The following is a 19,726-nucleotide window of genomic DNA, read 5'->3' on the forward strand; positions in this document are numbered from 1 at the left end:
AAGTCTGCAGATGCTGTGATGGTAGTAAAAACACATAAAAATGCTGGAGGAACTCAGCTGGTCTTGCAGAGTCGATGCGAGAAATCCTCCCCCACCCCCCGCCATTCTTCAGTATTTATTTTGACGCCTTCTTGTTCTTTGCATATACCTTGAAGAAAGGCTCAGGCCTGAAACATCATTAATATGTCTGGATGCTTCGAAACTGGCTGAGTTCCTCCAGCATTTCTGTGTAGTTTTACTTCCTTCGATCTCTCCGTCCAAATGCCTCTCAAACATATTAATTGTAACTCCTCGGGCAACTCATTCTAATCATTCATCACCCTTTGTGTGACTATACCTACCCCTCAGATCTTCTTGAAATATCTTTCCTCTCACTACTTGAGATAACTTTGCTCTGCAATAAATATTCTATCTACCTGTCTATAGAACGCCTCTCATTATTTTATAGATCACAACAAGATCATTCTTCAGCTTCCCACATTCGAGTGAAAACAAACCCAACTAATCCATTCTCTTCTTATAACTGCAACTTCCATTCCAGGCAACATCCTTGTAAGTCTCTTCTCGATTCTTTCTATGACTACCATATTTAGAAAACTCCTCACCTCTTATTTGTTTTCATCATTAAAGAAATGTTGCCAATTATATATTTTTTGGTTAATTCCTATTCTTGTTTTTTATGCCAAACATTTAATAAATTCAAATCAATTAACTCGTGTTTGTGACAAGAATATTTGATCCCAACGTGCTAATCATTGTGCTGGAAAAAAAAACACCCAAGAAGAGTAGCGAGGGCTGCCTCAACGACAACCGCCCAGTAGCACTAACTTCTACTGTGATGAAATGCTTTGACAGGCTGGTCATGGCCAGAATTAGCACATACCTAAGTAAAGATCTGCACCCACTGCAATTTGTCTATCGTCACAATCGCTCCACAGCAAATGCAATATCGCTGGCTCTCCACTCAGCTCTGGATCACCTCGAAAACAGCAAGTCATACATACGGTTGCTCTTCACAGACTACAGCTTGGCCTTCAACACCATTATTCCCTCAGTGCTGGTCAAGCTACAAACTCTAGGCCTCTATACCTCACTCTGCAACTGGATCCTTGACTTTCTCATCGGAAGACAACCGTCAGTACAAATTAGAAACAACGTCTCCTCCTCACTGATCATCAACACGGGTGCACCTCAAGAATCCGTGCTTAGCCCGCTGCTCTACTCGTTATACACCCATGAGATGGTCTGGCCAGGCACAATTCCAATGCTATCGACAAATTTGCCGATGACACCACAGTTGTTGGCAGAATCGCAAATGGCAATGAGGAGGCGTATAGGAGGGAGATAGATCAGCTCGTTGAATGGTGTAATGATAACAACCTTCCGCAAAACCAAGGAGATGATTGTGGACTTCAGGAGGAACTCAGGGGAACTCATCAAGAGGTCAGTAGTGGAGAGGGTCAAGAATTTCAAATTCCTGGGTGTCAACATCTCCAAGGATCTGTCCTGGAGCCTCCACGTTGATTCAATCACAAAGAAGGCTTACCAGTGACTATGCTTTGTGAGGTGTCTGAAGAGATTCACTATGTCACCTAAGACCCTCGTAAACTTCTACAGATGCACTGTGGAGAGCATTTTGGCTGGCTTCATCACTGCCTGGTATGGAGATGTCAACTCTCAGGACAAGAATAAACTCCAGAGGGTTGTTAACTCAGCCTGTGTCATCATCGGCACCAGACTTCACTCCATCGAGGACATCTACATGAGGTGGAGCCTTAAAAAAGCAGCCTCTATCCTCAAAGACCCCCACCACGGCCTCTTCACTCTGCTACCATCAAGGAAAAGGTACAGGAGCCTAAAGGCAAGCACTCAGCGGCACAAGGACAACTTCTTCCCCGCTGCCATCTGATTCCTGAATAATCAATGAACCAATGACACGGCCTTACTTTTTGTGCACTGTTATTTTAATTTTTTTATAGTAATGTTGTAAGATGGTTATAACATAAATGTTTACCCCCATGATGCTGCCACAAAACACCAAATTTCATGACTTGCTCAGTAAAATAATCCTGATTCTGGATTTGATTCAATATTATTTTAGGCCTCACTTCCAATTAGGTCACCCCTTCCTAGTTTTATTACTTACCACCTTTAATTCTTTCATCTTGTGTAGAATGACAAAATGAAGATAAAAGTTTAAAGATCTAAGTTCAAATTTATAGCCAGTGTACGTACATGACATCACCCGATGAAAGGCTCATATATCTTGGTTCTGTATTGTTATCTTTGCTACATAAAGGACGTTGTTTGACCTGCTGAATTTCTCCAACATTGTGTTTTTACTTCAACCCTGATGAATGGAGCCTTTTGTGTTTTATATCACATATAACCCTGAGATTCTTTTTCCTGTGGCCCAGGCAGTATTTCTAATTACCGGTAACTGTGGACTGTACTCAAGAAGAAAGAAATGTTTAGCAAAGAAAGATCTGTAAACAAAAAAAAGAAATGTAAACAAACTGACTGTGCAAATACAGAAAACAAATATTCAGTAATAAATAATGGGCAAAGTAAGAGCCCTGAATGAGTCTGTGGTTCACGAGTCTAATGGTTGAGGGGTAGCAGCTACAGTATTCCTGAACCTGGTGATATCAGTCTTGTAGTACCTGTACCTCTTCCCTGAAGGCAGGAGTTTGAATAATGCATGTCCTGGGTGGTGTGGATCCTTGATGCTTGCTGGTGTTCTCCGATGCCAGCGTTCCATATAGATGCTCTTAGCAGCAGGGAGAGTTTTGTTTGGTTGGATTAGTAGGAGATGCTTCTCTGCTAACCCAACCTCTAGAGCGCTCCAGCAAAATGGCAATCTCAATTCCCACTGCAATTATCCTTTTCACTTTACGGCTGCCAATTTCGCACAGCTCTTGAAAAGTTATACTGTGGACCAGTACCTATTAAAAACTGCATTAAGACTGCCCAGGCTTGTTTGACAAAAAGGCCCCTGGCAATCCTTGATGCCATTAAGAATGAATGGATAAGGGGACATGATTACTGAAAAATTAGTTAAGTGGAATTCACAGCAAATTAATTGTGGCAGGTTGGGGGGTGTGGAAAAAACCCTCCAGGTGATAGGCTCATTGTGTGTCACATTTTGATGGAGCTATCTTATTAAGTGCTTTCAATAATTTAAAATCTTTAATTATGTACCCGTTTATTTCCGTTTTCCTCTTGAAAATAGACTTAAAATCCTTGAGTTCAATTGTAACTTCCCCATGATGAAAACAAGTTAGACAATGCCTCATCAAGGAACAATTTAAAGTGTTTCTTCAGTGAAGAAAAAAGTGCCAACTTGTTAAACAGGAGAACAATTTAGTTTAATAACTGGCAAAGGAATCAGATAGGGCATATGGAGATACTTAATTGTAACACTGAACAGTGTGTGTTCAGCTTCTGAAATCCTCCAGATTAGTGAATCTCAAACATTTTTTTATAGCCACAGTATTCCTTTAGTTACCCATGGACCTCCTGTGACAAACTTACGGACCACCGGTGTGGTGGATTTGGGGGTGGGGATGGAGTGGAACTGCTAAAAGAGCCCCTCCCCAGACAGTATTTTACTTTTAAATGGAGACATGCAGCACAGTAACGGGCCCTTCGAGCCATGAGCCTGGGCTCCCCAATTAACACCTATGATACGTTTTTGAACAGTGGGAGGAAACCAAAGCACCTGGAGGAAACCCACATAGACATTGGGAAAATGTACAATCTCCTTACAGACAGTGCCAAATTCGAACCCGCGTCACTGGCGCTGTAACAGCATTGAGCTAACCACTACACTACTGATTTTATTGGAAATATTTTACTTACACCCTTTTTTTTAACATATTATGTTAGTAATATTTACCTTCATTGAGTCACCAGAGACCAATTGGAACAAACCCATAGGCCACTGGTGGTCAGTGATCTACAGGCTGAGAAATGCCATTCAAGATGAGTTCTCTAACATTGGCATGGACATGATGTGGTGGGTCTATTTCCAAGCTAAACACCTCCTTGCCTTACTGTATCACATCCCAAACCAATGCCAGACATATCTAGAATTCAATGCAGCCAATTTTCCTTCTAGCCTAAGTGTTTTTCAAAATTTAGCTTCATTTTCAATAAATGCACTGCAGTTCGTAAATCACGTGGAGTATGGTTTCTGTTAGACCCCTCCCCTGTCTCTCTCCCTTTTTCCCCTATGTCTCCTTTCCTCCAGCTCCCCACCCCCTTGCCTCTCCATTCAGTGAGTTATCCCCTCCCCCCATCACTTCCCAGCTTTATTCACTTCTGACCTCTCACCTATATCCAACTCTGACAGTGGTTTTCAAACTGCTCACCTAAACTCGCATTCCACCTTAACCAATCCCTATGCCATAAGTGCCGTGTGAATGGAAAGGGATGGCTTAAGATCATATGTGAATGGGAAGGGAAGGGTGAGAACCATTGCTCTAGACCCAATTGTCACTGAAATATTTTGCTTGAGAAAAATTGTCATTGACCCATTTCCTTTGGAGTTATGAAACCATCCACATAACGAGTCAATTAGGTACAATTAAAACAGTGGTTTTTAAACCGTTTTCTTTCCACTCACATACCACCTTACTAATCACAGAGCATCAATGGCATCGGGATTGTTTAAGATGGATTGTGAGTTTTGGGGGGCAGTTTGAAAACTACTGATCGACGACATCTTCCCTGATGGCCTGTCCATTCCTCCTTTCCCCACTTTGTTTTGTGCTCCTATCTTGATGAAGGGCTCAGGCCTACAACTTTGGCTACATAGATATCTTGCCTCCTATGGACGCTGTAGGACTTGCTGATTTTCTCCAGCGCTCTGGTGTATTAAAACACCAGAAGGATTGTGGTCATTTGCCAAATGAGATCTTTCTGAAATATTGCAATCAGATATTAGCCGATTGATCCCTATGATACGCAAAGCTAGGAGCACCCGACTCTGAGTAAGACACCCCATTCTTCAATTCATTTCACCTTCACCTTTCTGCCCAGTTTCTTGGCTCTAATATCAAATCAATGAGTGCTCCTCTGACATAATGATCTATCAAAATGACTTGTAAGTGAATAAAGGTCTGTAAAATTTCCTGTTATCTTTCCATTAGCTAATAATAATATATCTCTAATCTTATAACAGCAGCCTTTCAGCTCTGGCAATATCCTACTGAATTTATGCTGTTCCCTGCTGTGCTTTTTATGATCTATGATGACATACTAAACATTACGCTCGATTATTTTGACACAGGCATATAGAAAGTTTCATGTGAAATTAGTTCTATTCCTATTTACCATGACACAGACTGTAAAGTCCAAAATGTTACATCCTTCGAGAAAAAAAAAACGTTCCCTTTGATAAACTTACTAGTTCTTTTTTTTTTTCTTTGGCTTGGCTTCGCGGACGAAGATTTATGGAGAGGTAACGTCCACGTCCGCTGCAGGCTCGTAGGTGGCTGACAAGTCCGATGCGGGACAGGCAGACACGGTTGCAGCGGTTGCAGGTGAAAATTGGTGGGCTGGGGTTGGGTGTTGGGTTTTTCCTCCTTTGCCTTTTGTCAGTGAGGTGGGCTCTGCGGTCTTCTTCAAAGGAGGTTGCTGCCCGCCGAACTGTGAGGCGCCAAGATGCGCGGTTTGCGATATCAGCCCACTGGCGGTGGTCAATGGGGCAGGCACCAAGAGATTTCTTGAGGCAGTCCTTGTACCTCTTTGGTGCACCTCTGTCACGGTGGCCAGTGGAGAGCTCGCCATAGAACACGATCTTGGGAAGGCGATGGTATATTCAGACTAAATGAGGTGTCGTAGCCGATGTGAGTAAGAAATCAGAGGAAGCTCACACAAACAAGAGCGCAGCAAAATCAGAGTGGGGCTAATATTGTTTGGAATGTACGGTAAAATGCCCTGATCTTCTTCATTTGTAACACCCTCCCGTTCTCCGATTACGCTTTATTGCCCAAGCATCTGCTTGGAATAGAGATGTGGAGGGATTTCTTTAGTCAGAGGGTCGTGATTCTGTGGAACTTGTTGCCACAGGCGATCATTGGGTGTACTTAAGGCAGAGATTGAGAGGATCCTGGTTAGCCAGGGCATCAAAGGTTATGGAGAGTAGGGCTGAGTGGGGAAATGGATCAGCTCATGATTAAATGGCGGGGCAGACCCAATAGGCTGAATCGCCTTCTTCTGCTCCTGTCTCTTCTGGTCATATTTCATAAACATAATTTGCCACAGGAAACTGCATATGGTGACTAATCTTTTTCAATATTTGGCTTAATTGACAATAAATTGACCTAGTATCTGAATGAACAATAAACCAGAGACACTCACATTTTCTCTTCTTTGACATTAATTTATTTACTATATTTTCACTCGTTTAATGCACACATGCATATCAGGTGCCCACACCGATAATGTGCAAAAAACCATATTTTTGGATGATGCGCACATGCAAATAACATGTGGGTGTACTTTTCCAAATTCCCTTTAAATGGGACGTGAGACAAAGCACGCACATACCAGTATCTGCCACAGTTAATCTCTCGCAATTAACTTCCCCCAGAGGTGTCAATCCCCCAATATATAGATGATATCCTGCTGCCACATATTAACAAGCTTTGGAGAGGAATCAATTCAATAGATCAAAGACAAGACTTCAGAGTTAAATCTAGTGTTCGTCTCAAATCAGAGGTACTTGATATGTTAATCTCCTCCTTCAGGGATGGGTCTGGGCAGAGAACATTGATATGGTGCAGTGCCCTAGCCAGAACGTCCTGTTTATAAGGAATACAAAGAGATACTCCCAGGATCAAAATTGTGCCCATTCTTTCATTGATGCTATTCTATTCTCATACTCACTATAATGTTCCCACACTCACTATAAATTGCCAGTGCCTTTCCCATGGCCGCTATTAATTGTGCGCGTTCTTTCAATGCTGCTATATTACCACACTCACTACGTTACCAGTTGGACTTTCCCATGGCCACTATTAATTGTGTGCGATCTTTCAACATGTATATTGTTGTATAATGCGCACATGCATATAATGCATGGGGGGGGCATATTCATAAAATTAAAAAAAAAACATGCATTATTTGCGTAAAAATATGGTACTTTAAAAAATGTACTGTAACGCTGCCACAAAACAATGAATTTCGTGACACATGTTCATGACAATAAACTCCGATTCTAATTCTAATCTCATTCTCCACGAGTTGCTGTTATTTACTAACTTAGATATCTCCTCAAAATTGTGATTATTAGACCTTGCCATTGATTCGAGTGATCCAGCATAGAACACGACCTTTGGTCCAACTTGTCCACATCAACCAAGTTGGCATTCTGGGCTCGTCCAATTTGCCTGCATTTGGTCCATATCCTTCTCAGGCAGTGGTTCTTAACCTTTTTTTTCCCCACTCACATACTACCTTAAGTAATCCCTTACTAACCACTGAGTACCTATGGCATCCTATAGAATCACTGTTCTAATCCATATATCTGTCCAAATACTTTCTGAACATTGTATTTATACCAGCTTCTTTTAGTTCAACTGACAGCTTACTCTAGATATGGACGATCCTCTTACTGAATGAGTTGTCCTTCAGGTCTCTTTTAAATTTTTCCACTCTTACATTAAATCAATGCCCTCTAGTTTTAATCCCCTACTCTGGGAAAAAAGGTTAGGAACATTTCCCTTATCCCTGCCGCTCGTGATTTTATAAACTATAGAGTCATCCTCAGCCTCCATGCTCTCGGTAATGAAGACCCCACCTATCCAGTCTACCATCTTAGATCTCAATAAAGGTTTTTTTTAAAAAAAGTCCATGTAGATATTGTTTACTCCAATCTTCTTGGACATCTCCACAAAAAAAAATCAAGTTCAAGAGACAGGACTCCCCACTCACAAAGCCATGCTAACTCTCTCAAAACAGTTCTCATCTTTCCAAAAGCAAGTGGATTCTTCCTTTTAGAATCCCCTCCAATAACTTGCCCATGACTGACATCAAGGTCACTGACCCTGTTTTGTCCTTGCACCTTCATTTAAATAAAGGCACAACATTAGTCACCCTCCAGACTTCAATTAAGAAAGGGGGAGATTGGAGGAGTCATGTGATGGAGTAGTGGCCGGACGGTGAACTCCAGCCCTCTCCAGAAAAGTCGGGAAAAACAAAGGAAAACACAAAGGCACAGAAATAAAAGTTACAGAAAAGTGAGTATAAAGGTGGAAAGAAGATGGCGACAAAAAAAGTAAAATCGAAAGCAACGGTAAGAAGAGAGGAAGAGAAGACAAAGGAGGAAAAAGATGAAGGCCTTACCTGTCCGAAGAGGCCCGCTGCGGAGAGAGAAACCCGCTCCCTCAGGTCGGTAAATAATGGACTACAAAAATGGCTCGCAGAGCCGAGTAAAAATGCGCAACCGCGCATGCGCGATACTTCGCGCATGCGCGATGCGAATGAAAAAAAACACACCGACGGGAGGGGGGACCAGCTGGGGAGTCGATCTCCACAGCCGGCAGCGACAGCTGCAGAACACCTGCAGCAAGAAGACAATAGAAACAAGAAAGAAGAGAAGGAAAGGGCACCAAAGAAACAACAGATGGCCAACCCAGAGGAAGAAGAAGAGGAAGAGGAAGAATACAGTGAAATAGAAGAAGAAAAGAAAGGCAAGATAAAGAAGGTACTTTCTCTTATTAAAGGATACATGGAGTCATTTAAAGAATGGCAAACACAGGAATTTAATGATTTAAGAAAAAGAATAAACAACACAGAAGAGAAAATGAATAAAATAGAGATGACCTTAACAGAAATGGGAAAGAAAATGGACAAGATGGAAGAACGGGCAGTAGCAGCAGAAATGGAGGTAGAAGACTTACAAAAGAAATTGGAGAAATCTAATAAAAAAACTAAAGAGACACAAGAACTACTAGCTCAAAAAATAGATTAAATGGAAAACCATAACAGAAGAAATAACATAAAGATAGTGGGCCTTAAGGAAGATGAAGAAGGCAAGAATATGAGGGAGTTTATAAAAGAGTGGATCCCTAAGACCCTAGGATGTCCAGAACTACAGCAAGAAATGGAAATAGAAAGGGCACATAGAGTATTGGCCTCTAAACCACAACCACAACAAAAACCAAGATCTATTTTAGTAAAATTCCTAAGATATACTACAAGAGAAAAGGTACTGGAGAAGACAATGGAAAAAGTAAGAGAGGGCAACAAACCACTGGAGTATAAAGGGCAAAAAATCTTCATTTATCCAGATATAAGTTTTGAACTCCTAAAGAAGAGAAAAGAGTTCAATACAGCAAAGGCGATTTTATGGAAGAAAGGGTATAAATTTATACTAAAGCATCCAGCGGTATTGAAAATATTTATTCCAGGACAACAAAACAGACTATTCTCGGATCCAGAAGAAGCACGAAAATTTGCAGAACAATTACAAAAATAGACTGAGGGAGGAAGACGGGTAATGAGAGCAAAAATGATCACGATTGATATGTATGTGGGTAAAGACAAAAATAGACTGAGGGATGAAGACGGGTAATGAGAGTAAAAATGATCACGATTGATATGTATGCGGGTAAAGAGGTATAAGAGTGAATAGAGACAATAAGCATACATGAATGTATCTGTACTTAGAGGAAAATATAGATAGTATAGACAAGAATTAATAAGGGAAGGTAATGGAATAGAGAGAATAAGGAGGGAATTGAAAGAGTGACCTTTGTGACATATGAAAAGTGAAATCTTTTCTGGGGGAGGCGGGGTGGGGGGAAATAGCGGTCACTGCAAAATCAGTTGACGCTCGCGAGTGGATTCGCAAATCCAAATGGAGAGGGGAGATGTGGTTGTCCGACAAGGGATAAAGGACAACTCAGGAGGTGAAGGGGAGATTGGGGATAAATAAGATAGAAATAGGAGAATAAGGAAAATGTTGAATGTTGTAGGAATGTTGTCTTATAAAGAGTTGAAAATAAGAAAACAGAAATGGAAAAGGAGGAAAGGTAATGATGGAAAAACGGAAAGAGAAGATAAACAAAATATAAAAGGGCTACGCTGAACTATATGTCTTTAAATATTAATGGAATACATAACCAAATTAAAAGGAAGAAACTACTAAATTTAAATGAATAAATGTATTCCATTAGAAAAAATAACATATAGGTTAAGAAATAATATTGAAATATTCGAACAAGTATAGGAGCCTTACATTAAATACAATAGCGAAAACCTACCGGGGACAAACATTACCTAAGTTGATGGAAGGAGAAGGAAAGAAAAGAATGGACTCAGTAGAATTTCTGGTGTAATTTTGTTGAATGACAACATTGTCTGACTGGCTTAATGCAACCTAGACTGTATACCTAAAATGGATGAGAGGGGGGGGGGTGGGGGGGTGGTTTGGGTGGAAAGGGGGGGGGGGGAGAAAAAGTCACTGTATATGTGTGAAAAAGAAATAGTGTATATCATGGCTAATGTGATTTATGGTGTGAAAAATAAAAAATTTAAAAAAAAAAAAAAAAGGGGGAGATTCAAACTAGAGGACATGGTTTAAGATTGAAGGGGGAAAATTATAAGGGGAACATGAGGGGAAATTTCTTTACGCAGAGGGTGGTGGGGATGTGGAATGAGCTTCCGGCAGACGTGGTCGAGGCGGGATCATTGGTTATATTTAAGGAAAGACTGGATCATTACATGGATAGGAGGGGACTAGAGGGGTATGGACCGGGTGCTGGTCAGTAGGACTAGGAGGGTGGGGGTTTGCTACGGCATGGACTAGTAGGGCCGAACTGGCCTGTTCTGTGCTGTAAGTAGTTATATGGTTATATGGTTATATATGTACCCCACCTGTATTTAATAATGATTCAAATATCACGGGGCGAATATGCAAACTCCTTAGAGACAGTGGCAGATTCAAACCCAGGGTGCTGGCAGTGGCAAATTAACCATTAGACGGAGTAGACTTATGCCTAGGGGTCTGGAAGGGAGGGGGCCCGAGAGCAAAACAAAATGGTTTAATTGAGTATATTTCAGTACTTTTGCATATATTTCTTCATATCTGGAATATTACAAATACTATTTTGTTCTCTAAATTAGACTCCAAACATAGAAATATTTAAAAGTAATGTTTTTAGGACTTTGTACTGCAGCCGCGTGATAGTTGTTTACTGTGATGAAGTTATTACGTCACAAAATTGCATTAACATGCGTGTAAACTGGTTAAAGACAGAGAGCGAAGCTTGTGGGAACATGAATGTATAGTATTGTGAAATCTATAAAATATGACGGCAAACAGAAATGTTACTTTGGTAAGTCCATGTTTTATTGCTCCCTTACAAATGGCAAGAAAATCAGAAGTTGGCTGTGCCGTTCTCCAGGCATGGGTAAAGCGCTCTGTTTTAACTGCAAACTGTTTTCAAGTGAAGACCACGCTTGATTACTTGACAATACCAGTCAGAACGTGATTACATGAAAGCACTTCTGGAAAGGGATGTTGGTACAATTAAATTTCTAGCTTATACGTGTAGTACACAGTACAACGATACAAGTTATTTAATGTATATTAACGTGACTTCATTCTATTCAATGAAGGGTGGGGTGGGGGGGAAAAGTTCAGGGGGAGCTTTACTAAAGCCCCCAGCCTAGGGGCCTAGGTAGTAGTTAATCCGTTTCTGGTGCTCTAGTAGCACTGCACTAATCACAACATTCCCCTCCAGCAGAATTTGTTTACCTGCACATTTTGCCAGCGGCTATACTTCACCAGCGGCTATACTCCTTGAAGAGTTTGAGAAGATTTTGTATGTGACGAAAGACACTTGCAACTTTCTACGGGTGTTCTGTGGAGAGCATTTTGAGTGGTTGGATCACTGTCACGGAGCCCAATGCATAGGGCGGGAGGGGATAAAAAAACGACAGAATCGTGACCTTGGTCTGCAAATCCCAGTCATCAGTCTTCACTCCATCAAGGACATCAACCAGAGCCGGAACCTTAGGAAAGCAGGACTCCCAACACCAAGGCCATGCCCCCTTCACATTGCTACTATCAGGAAGGAGGCACAGGAACCTGAAGATGAGCACCCCAGTACCACAAGGACAGCTTCTTCCCCTCTGCCTGTGGATTTCTGAATGGGCAATGAACCACAGACGTAAGCTCACTTTCCTCTTGCATTAATTAATTTATTTTTAAATGTAATTGTACAGCAACATTTGCACTGTGTCTCTGCCACAAAAGAACACATTTTGTGAACATACTCATGACAATAAATTCTGATTCTGATTCAGATTAGGCTATTGCTTATTGACTAAATCACAGTGTTTAACACCATCATACCAGCAAAACTAATAATGAAACAGGGATCTGCAAGTGTGTTCCTCTCTTTGCATCTAGATCCTCAACTTTCTCAGTGGCAGTCTCCAATCAGTGCAGATTCTCAGCCTCACCTCCTCTCTGCTGACCATCAACACAGCAGCTTCTCAAGGCTGCGTGATTAATCCCTTACTTTCTCTATTCCATCTATACCCATGATTATTCAGTTTCAACACAACCTAAAGCTCGTTGACAACACAACTGTTGGTTGAAATAAAGGGCAAATGTTCAGATACATCATAGGAAGGAGATTGAGAATCTAGTTGTTTGGTGTCAGAACAACGACCTTGCTCTCAACATCAGCAAGACCAAAGACCTTGGAAAGGGGAGGCCAAGGGATCATGACCTGTTTTCATTGATGGGATGCAGGCGGAGAGGGTTGGAAACTTGGATTAACTGGGAGACCATATTTCAAAAGGGTTTTCCTGGAGCCAGCACAAAGAGGTAACCATGAAGAAGGCACGCCAATACTTCAACTTCCGAAAGAATCTGAGGAAGTTTGGCAAGTCATTGGATACACTGTGGAAAGTATACTGGCCGGTTGCATTACAGCCTGGTATGGTAATTCAAGTTCACAGGCACGCAGAAGGCAGCCAGCATAGCCAGATCCATCACAAGCTCTGAACTCCCCCCCGACGATGACATCTTTGTTCAAGTTCATTGTCATCAAGAAGGCAGCCAACATCATAAAGGACCTCCATCACCCTCGCCACAAACTCTTCTCACTGCTACTTTCAGGAAGAAGGAAGAAGAGCCTAAATCAAGCACCTCTAGGTTCAAGAATATCTTCTTTCCAACAGCTATCTGACCCCTGAACCTTCCCTTGTTATACATAATTTTTGACACAGCTGCTGCGTTCGAGGAAATTATTCCCAATTTCCCAGAATGCAGTCTGTGTAGAAAGATTGGAACAGGAAATAAGGACTCATTCCCATTCTGACATTTTACCTCCTCGACCCCTAGTTATTTTCACAGACCGCCGGCAATCTAACAATGGGCTAATGAATATGAAGTCCAGCTTCCTTAAATACTGCATTTCAGGTATTCGGCCTAAAATCGCGCTGTGATACTGATATTTGGTCATTCCTGTGTGAACAACTACTCCCAGAAGGCAATAAGACACGTCAGAATGGGAAAATCATGTCACTACCAGGTAAAAAAAATCTGCTCTGACACCAGGACTGCTAGCACCCTTTTCTGCAATAATGAATATTCATTATCTATCTTATTGTCATTTTAATTCAAATAAGCTTAGTATTAGAAGTACCGCAGTAAGAATTTTGGTGCATGTGTAAATTGTACAATGTAATGACAATATACTCACTGTTATATTGTTATAACACTTTTGTCCAAGAAGACATTCTGCTTGTTGAAAGGAGTCGCTAAATGGACCATTCTCATTCTCCTTGGTTTGGGATAGATTCAATTACATGGGGAGGTAGGAGCAATGGGATCATCCTCCCGAAGGTGGACAAGAGAAGAGGTGGAAAATCTCGCAAAATGGTGCGAGAATAACAATTGTGTCTCGACATGGACAAGACAAAGTGCAGCTTTTTTTTTGCGCTACCAATAAGTGGAAATTATGCCTCAACTGCAGGAAAAAGAATCTCAGCGTTGTATGTAATGTGATGTATGGCCTCTGACAATAAATATGAAATCTAAAATCTGAGATGAGTGTAGACTTCAGAAAGACCAGCGACGATCACCCTCCTCTACACATAAAAAGCTTTGTAGTGGAGACAGTGGAGAGCACCAAGTTCCTCAGAGTCCACTTAAAAAGTGACCTATTCTGGACATATAATATTTCCTCACTTGTCAGGAAGGTGCAATGGTGATTATGTTGTCTTAGATGGCTGAGGCAGACAAGGCTCCCGGCCACAATTCTGTCAACTTCCTGCTGGAGCTTTCTTGAGAGCCCCTTGGCCGGAAGCATCACGATGTTGCAGAGTAGTGGATCAGACGTCAATCTGCAGGACCATTAGAGCAGCAGAGAGGATCACTGTGGTCTCCCTCTTCCACGTCGACATGATTTACTGCAATTGTTGTTCAAAGAGGGCTCACCAAATCTGTAAGAACCCCTACTGCCCCGCACACACCATCTTTCAGCTGCTCCCAGTGGGAAAGAGATCCAGAAGTATCAGAGCCAGAACCACCAGGCTGAGGATCAGCTTCATCCCAAGGGCAGTGGGAACGGTGATTGACTGTTGAAATGCTAAAACAACTCCACGTGACTCTACTATTTATTAATGATATTTATTTTAATACATGTAGATATGTTCTGTGTATATGTATCATTTGTCTGCACGTGTGTTATGTCTTTATTTTTTTTTATTTTTAAATTTTAGGCATACAGCGCAGTAAAAGGCCAAATCGGCCTTACGAGTAACACTGACCAATTTACATCCCATTAACCTACACCCGGGTAGCATTTTGAAGGGTGGGAGGAAACTGGACTCCCTGCCGGAGAAAACCCATGCAGACACGAGGAGAATGTGTAAACTGCTGACAGACTGCGCGGGATTCGAACCCTGGTCATAATCACTGGCGCCGTAACGGTGTTGCACTAACCGCTACACCATCCGGGCTGCCCATTTGTGTACTTGCACTGTCTTGCACCGTGGACCAGGGGACACTGTATATCAACGGATTGCCCTGATACAATCAGATAATAAATGAACAAGGGGAGAGTGAATAAGAACTTAAATCTGGAAATCTGTAAAAAAAAATGTAGTAATAGAACAGGAAAAGTGACACTGCTTCACTGGCATCAGTGACCTCAGCACGTTGGCCAGAGTCAAAGCTGAGATGAGGAGAGAAAGGTAGATGCAGTAAGTACTTTAATACACAGAAGTATTGGAGAAATTCAGCAGGTCATACAGCATCACTTATGGGCCCTTGCCCTTGGTCAAGGTATGAGCAAAAGCAGGCGGGTGCACAAACTGTAGTCCTGTGCTTCTCCCCCTGCCCCTTTCTCCAAATGTTTCATTGGGGCATCACCCTGCTTTTTGCTCATATCTTGACGAAGGGCTCAGGGCTGAAACGCTGGTTATATAAGATATCTTTGCCATAAAGAACACTGTGTGACCTGCTGAGTTTCGTCAGCATTTTTGCGCATTGAAGGAGACTGAAAGAATTACATTATGAGAGGCATAGATAGACAAAATATTTTTTTTTCCATGGTGGGTTTGTTAAAAATAAGAGAGAACAAGTTTAAGTGGAGAGAGTGCAGAGAAGGTTTACCAGAATGTTGCCTGGGTTTAAGCATCTGGAGTATGGGGAGAGATTGGACAGATTGGGTCTTTATTCTTTGGAGCGTAGAAGGTTGAGAGGGGATTTGATAGAAGTATTTAAGATTATGAAAGGGATAGACAGAATGGATGTGGATAGACTATTTCCGTTAAGAGGAGGAAAGATTAAAACAAGAGGACATGAGTTAAGAATTAAGGGGCAGAGGTTTAGAGGTAACATGAGGGGGAACTTCTTTACTCAGAGAGTGGTAGCTGTGTGGAATCATCTTCCGGGAGAAATAGTGGCAGCGGAGTCAATTGTATTATTTAAGAAAAGGTTTGACAGGTATATGGATGAGAAGAAGATGGAGGGTTATGGGCATTGTGCAGGGAGGTGGGACTAGAAAGGGGTGTTTGGTTCGGTGCAGACTAGAAGGGCCTAATGGCCTGTTTCCGTGCTGTAATTGTTATGTTATGTTATGTTATGTTATGTTAAGTGTTAAAGGAGATGTGTGTGGTATTTCTTTTGTTAGACAGAGAGTGGTTGATATCTGAAACATGCTGTCAGAAGATATTGAGATGGCACGTCAACAGGAAAGGCATGGAAGTATGTAGACCATTGCAGGGACCCATTGACCAACAGGCCTGGGAAGCGACACTATAGCAGTTTGCAAAGCATCTCACCACGGCCAGCTCAAGGTCCATGAAAGTCTAAAACCTTTGATTCTTGTGCCCGTTATCTACACAATGGGGGCAATTTTAAGTAGCCATTTAAACAATCCACATACATTTACAATACAGAAGGGAAGCTGGAGAACTGATGGGGAATCCACATATTCATAGGGAGAATGTGGAAACTCCATCTAGACAGTACCAGATGTCACAACTGAACCGTCACTGGAGCAGTGGGGAATAAGTGTAAATAGCTATGTTACAGGTCTACACCTACCTACTGATACCTTGCTGCCCATTTAGTGCTGTTGACTAGGGATGAACTTCTATATCTCCTTACAACATAGGCCATTCAGCCCATTGAGTTTGTGTCAGCTCAGCACTAATGGCCATTGAGGCTAAGCCCACTAATTTTCCCCATATCCAACTCTCCCCATATTCGACCCCTCACTAAGGAACTAGAGTGATTTACAGTGATCAATTAACCCAACAATCTCTGGAATACCAGGTGAGCATGTGGTCACAGAAAGAGCATGCAAACACCACACAGACAGCACCGAAGGTCAAATCTGAACCTGAGGCTGTGAGGGAAATGCCCCATTCACTCTGCCATGGTGCAGTGAATTTCTCGGCAAGTAATTGCTTTTTTGAATGATTCCTCTTGCGATTCTGAGACCTGAATCTTGATTGCTAGGCTTACTTCTCAACAGAAGTGAAAAGCAGCAGACAGGTATTAGACAAGTGCTCTTCTTTACACCAGGAAAGGTTTGCTATTATTGCCACACACAGTACATCCAAGTTCCATTGATATGGTTCACATTTTAAACACACACACTGATTGTCCGATCATAAAGTGGTTTGTTTGTGGGAGAACCAAACACTAATACGAACCTGTGAAAGATCCACTGAGGACAAATGTAGAGTCAATGAACAACATATTATGTTCCTTCTTGATCATAAGAATAGAGAGGATCCCTGGTGTCTCCCCTCCCAGCACCGTGATCTATTGGGATCATTGCCTGAAGAAGGTGCGAAAAATCAATGAGGACCCCTTCCACCCCACACACAGCATCTTTCAGCTATTCCCACCAAAGGAACTGCTCACACTAACCATCCGAGGCTCTCGTATTCACGAACAGTTTTTAATTTATTTATATCTATGAATACTTGTCCTGCATATGTATTGTTGTCTGTATGTGTGTTATGTCTGGCTGTATGTATGTGTGTTTTGCACCAAGGACTGGAGAATGATGTTTTGTTGGGTTGTACTTGTAGCCACTTTCAGGTGGAATCGCCTGGAGAATGCGCCTCCGGAGTGGCTGCGTGTGTCTGCGAAGGGACGTTCAGGTAGCAGTGCTGAAGGAGGTGTTTTGCCACCTGAAACGTCCGAAGCAGGGAGAGGTGCCGCGGAGCAAACGCCGGCTCCTGAGTTCAGGCAGGAGAAGCCGTCTGACAGCTCACCTACCAGCTGCCTGATAGCTCACATCCCTGCTGCATGACAGCCCCCCGGCGCGGGACTATGGGGCTGGAGCAGCCAGCATGGGATGTCAGGGGCCCAAATTCCGTGCCAGCCACCCCAACCTCGTAGTCCCACGCCAGCCACTCTAGCCCTGCAGTCCCACACCAGGGGACTGTCAGGCAGTGGGGAGGGTAGGTGTCGGCAGTGGGGAGGGTAGGTGTCACCAGTGGGGAGGGTAGGTGTCATCAGTGGGGAGGGTTGGTTTCAGCAGTGGGGAGGGTTGGTTACGGCAGCGGGGTGGATAGCTGTAACCAACGGGGAGGGTGGCTGTCAGCAGGTTGCCAGCTGACTGTCAACAGCCTGCCCGCTGCTAGGCACTTGAAAGCACCTTGCTGCTTTCAGGTGCCTAGTGGGAGCGCTCCAAGCTGGAGAATATACCTCCCTGAGGAGGGTTAGGTAAGTGCTCCTCGGGGCCGGATTCTCCACTTTCAGGTGACCACCCGATAGCCGCATTCGGGTATTTTAGGTGGCTTTATATTCCGGCATTCTGGCCACCAAAAAGCACCTTGCGTATTCTGATGACAATAAACTTGAGTAAAGCACAAATATCTGAAGACACCATGGTTGAAATAAGGGCACAATGCTGGAGAAACTCAATTGGTCAAATAATGTCCATTATGTAGCAAAGATAAAGATACATAAACAACATCTCAGACTTAAGCCCTTCATCAAAGTGACTTGACTTGACAGCTTTAAACCCAACAGCATGAACCCTGAACTTTCCGATTTTAGGTAACTCTCAGGTCAATCTTGTTCTGCTATTTCCACCTATCCTTTTACTTACTCCCAATATTAATTTTCCCTCATAGGTCTCCCATTCCCACCCCCTCTTTCCCCAGCCCCTCTCCACCTGTGGTCTCTTCTCCCACCTGGAACCATAGAACACGACAGGCCATTCAGCCCTTGTAGTCTGTGCCGACCATTATTCAGTTAGTCCCAATAACCTGCTCCCATCCGTAACCCTCCAGACCTTTCCCATCCACGCATCTATCCAATGTATTCTTGAAACTCAAGGTTGAGTCCACACTCATCATATCAGATGGTAGTTCATTCCAAGCTCCCACCACTCTCTGAGTGGAGAAGTTCCCCCTATCTCTCTACCTTTCCTACTTTCTGTTAACCGATATCCTGTCACCTTTTGGCCCCTCCCTGCTTCTCTGCCTGCTCCTCCCCTATCATCCCGATTGAGGGTCCCGACGCAATACAATAGCTGAGAATTTCTCTCCGTAGATGCTGGGTGACCTGCTGATCGAGGCAGATGGGCCCCATTGTGCAACCTCAGTTTTTATTTCACAAAGAACTTGGGGAGAGGAAATGCTTACAAATTTCCGGCTTGTCATTAGGAGAGCTGTGCCAATGCTCTCAACATTCAAACTCTCCAGGTTTCCATCCCAGGTACGATACAACAACTGGGTATCTGTGAACAAACAGAAAAAAAAATGGAGGTGATTCACAGATCAGGGCAGATTTCATGCGTTTCTTTGGGTAATAATGATACACAAAAGATGAAAGTTGGTTATTTGTGCAAAATTAGCCTACGCAGTAGAGAGACCTGCGTTCGTTAAGAAGTCAAGGTCACATTCGATAACGAGCACTGCTCAAACCAAGTTGAACAACTGCACCGTCTCTCAAAACCATTATGCAATACTAATCAGATTTCATGTCGGTTTAGGAATATTGACTAAAGTTCCGAGCACAACCCCCTGCTCTCCTCGTGAGTATTTTTATTAAAGATAGGCTTCGGTTTAAATGTTGATCCCAGAAAAGAGTTTAGTTAAGCAGCAATAAAACATGTTCATTACCCCGTCCATGCTGACTCATCCCACTCATTGACATTAAATTCCATATTCCCCTAGTCCTTTGCTTATTCAAACACACATCCAGATCCCTGGCAAACATTGT

At 42.6% G+C, this 19,726-nt stretch overlaps 1 protein-coding gene across 4 annotated transcripts in view; it reads right to left on the minus strand.

Annotated features, from left to right (window-relative positions):
• dpp6a (dipeptidyl-peptidase 6a) overlaps nucleotides 1–19,726 on the minus strand; it is an 810,473-nt gene that overhangs the window by 275,409 nt on the left and 515,338 nt on the right. For all 4 annotated transcript variants that reach the window (XM_069914792.1, XM_069914791.1, XM_069914794.1 and 1 more), the window contains exon 4: nucleotides 19,147–19,241. In XM_069914792.1, the coding sequence (XP_069770893.1) occupies nucleotides 19,147–19,241 (95 nt within the window). The remainder of the gene's footprint in view (nucleotides 1–19,146; nucleotides 19,242–19,726) is intronic.

The sequence above is a fragment of the Narcine bancroftii genome, chromosome 1 (genome assembly GCF_036971445.1).
Source record: "Narcine bancroftii isolate sNarBan1 chromosome 1, sNarBan1.hap1, whole genome shotgun sequence".
In the NCBI taxonomy this organism is placed as follows: domain Eukaryota; kingdom Metazoa; phylum Chordata; class Chondrichthyes; order Torpediniformes; family Narcinidae; genus Narcine; species Narcine bancroftii.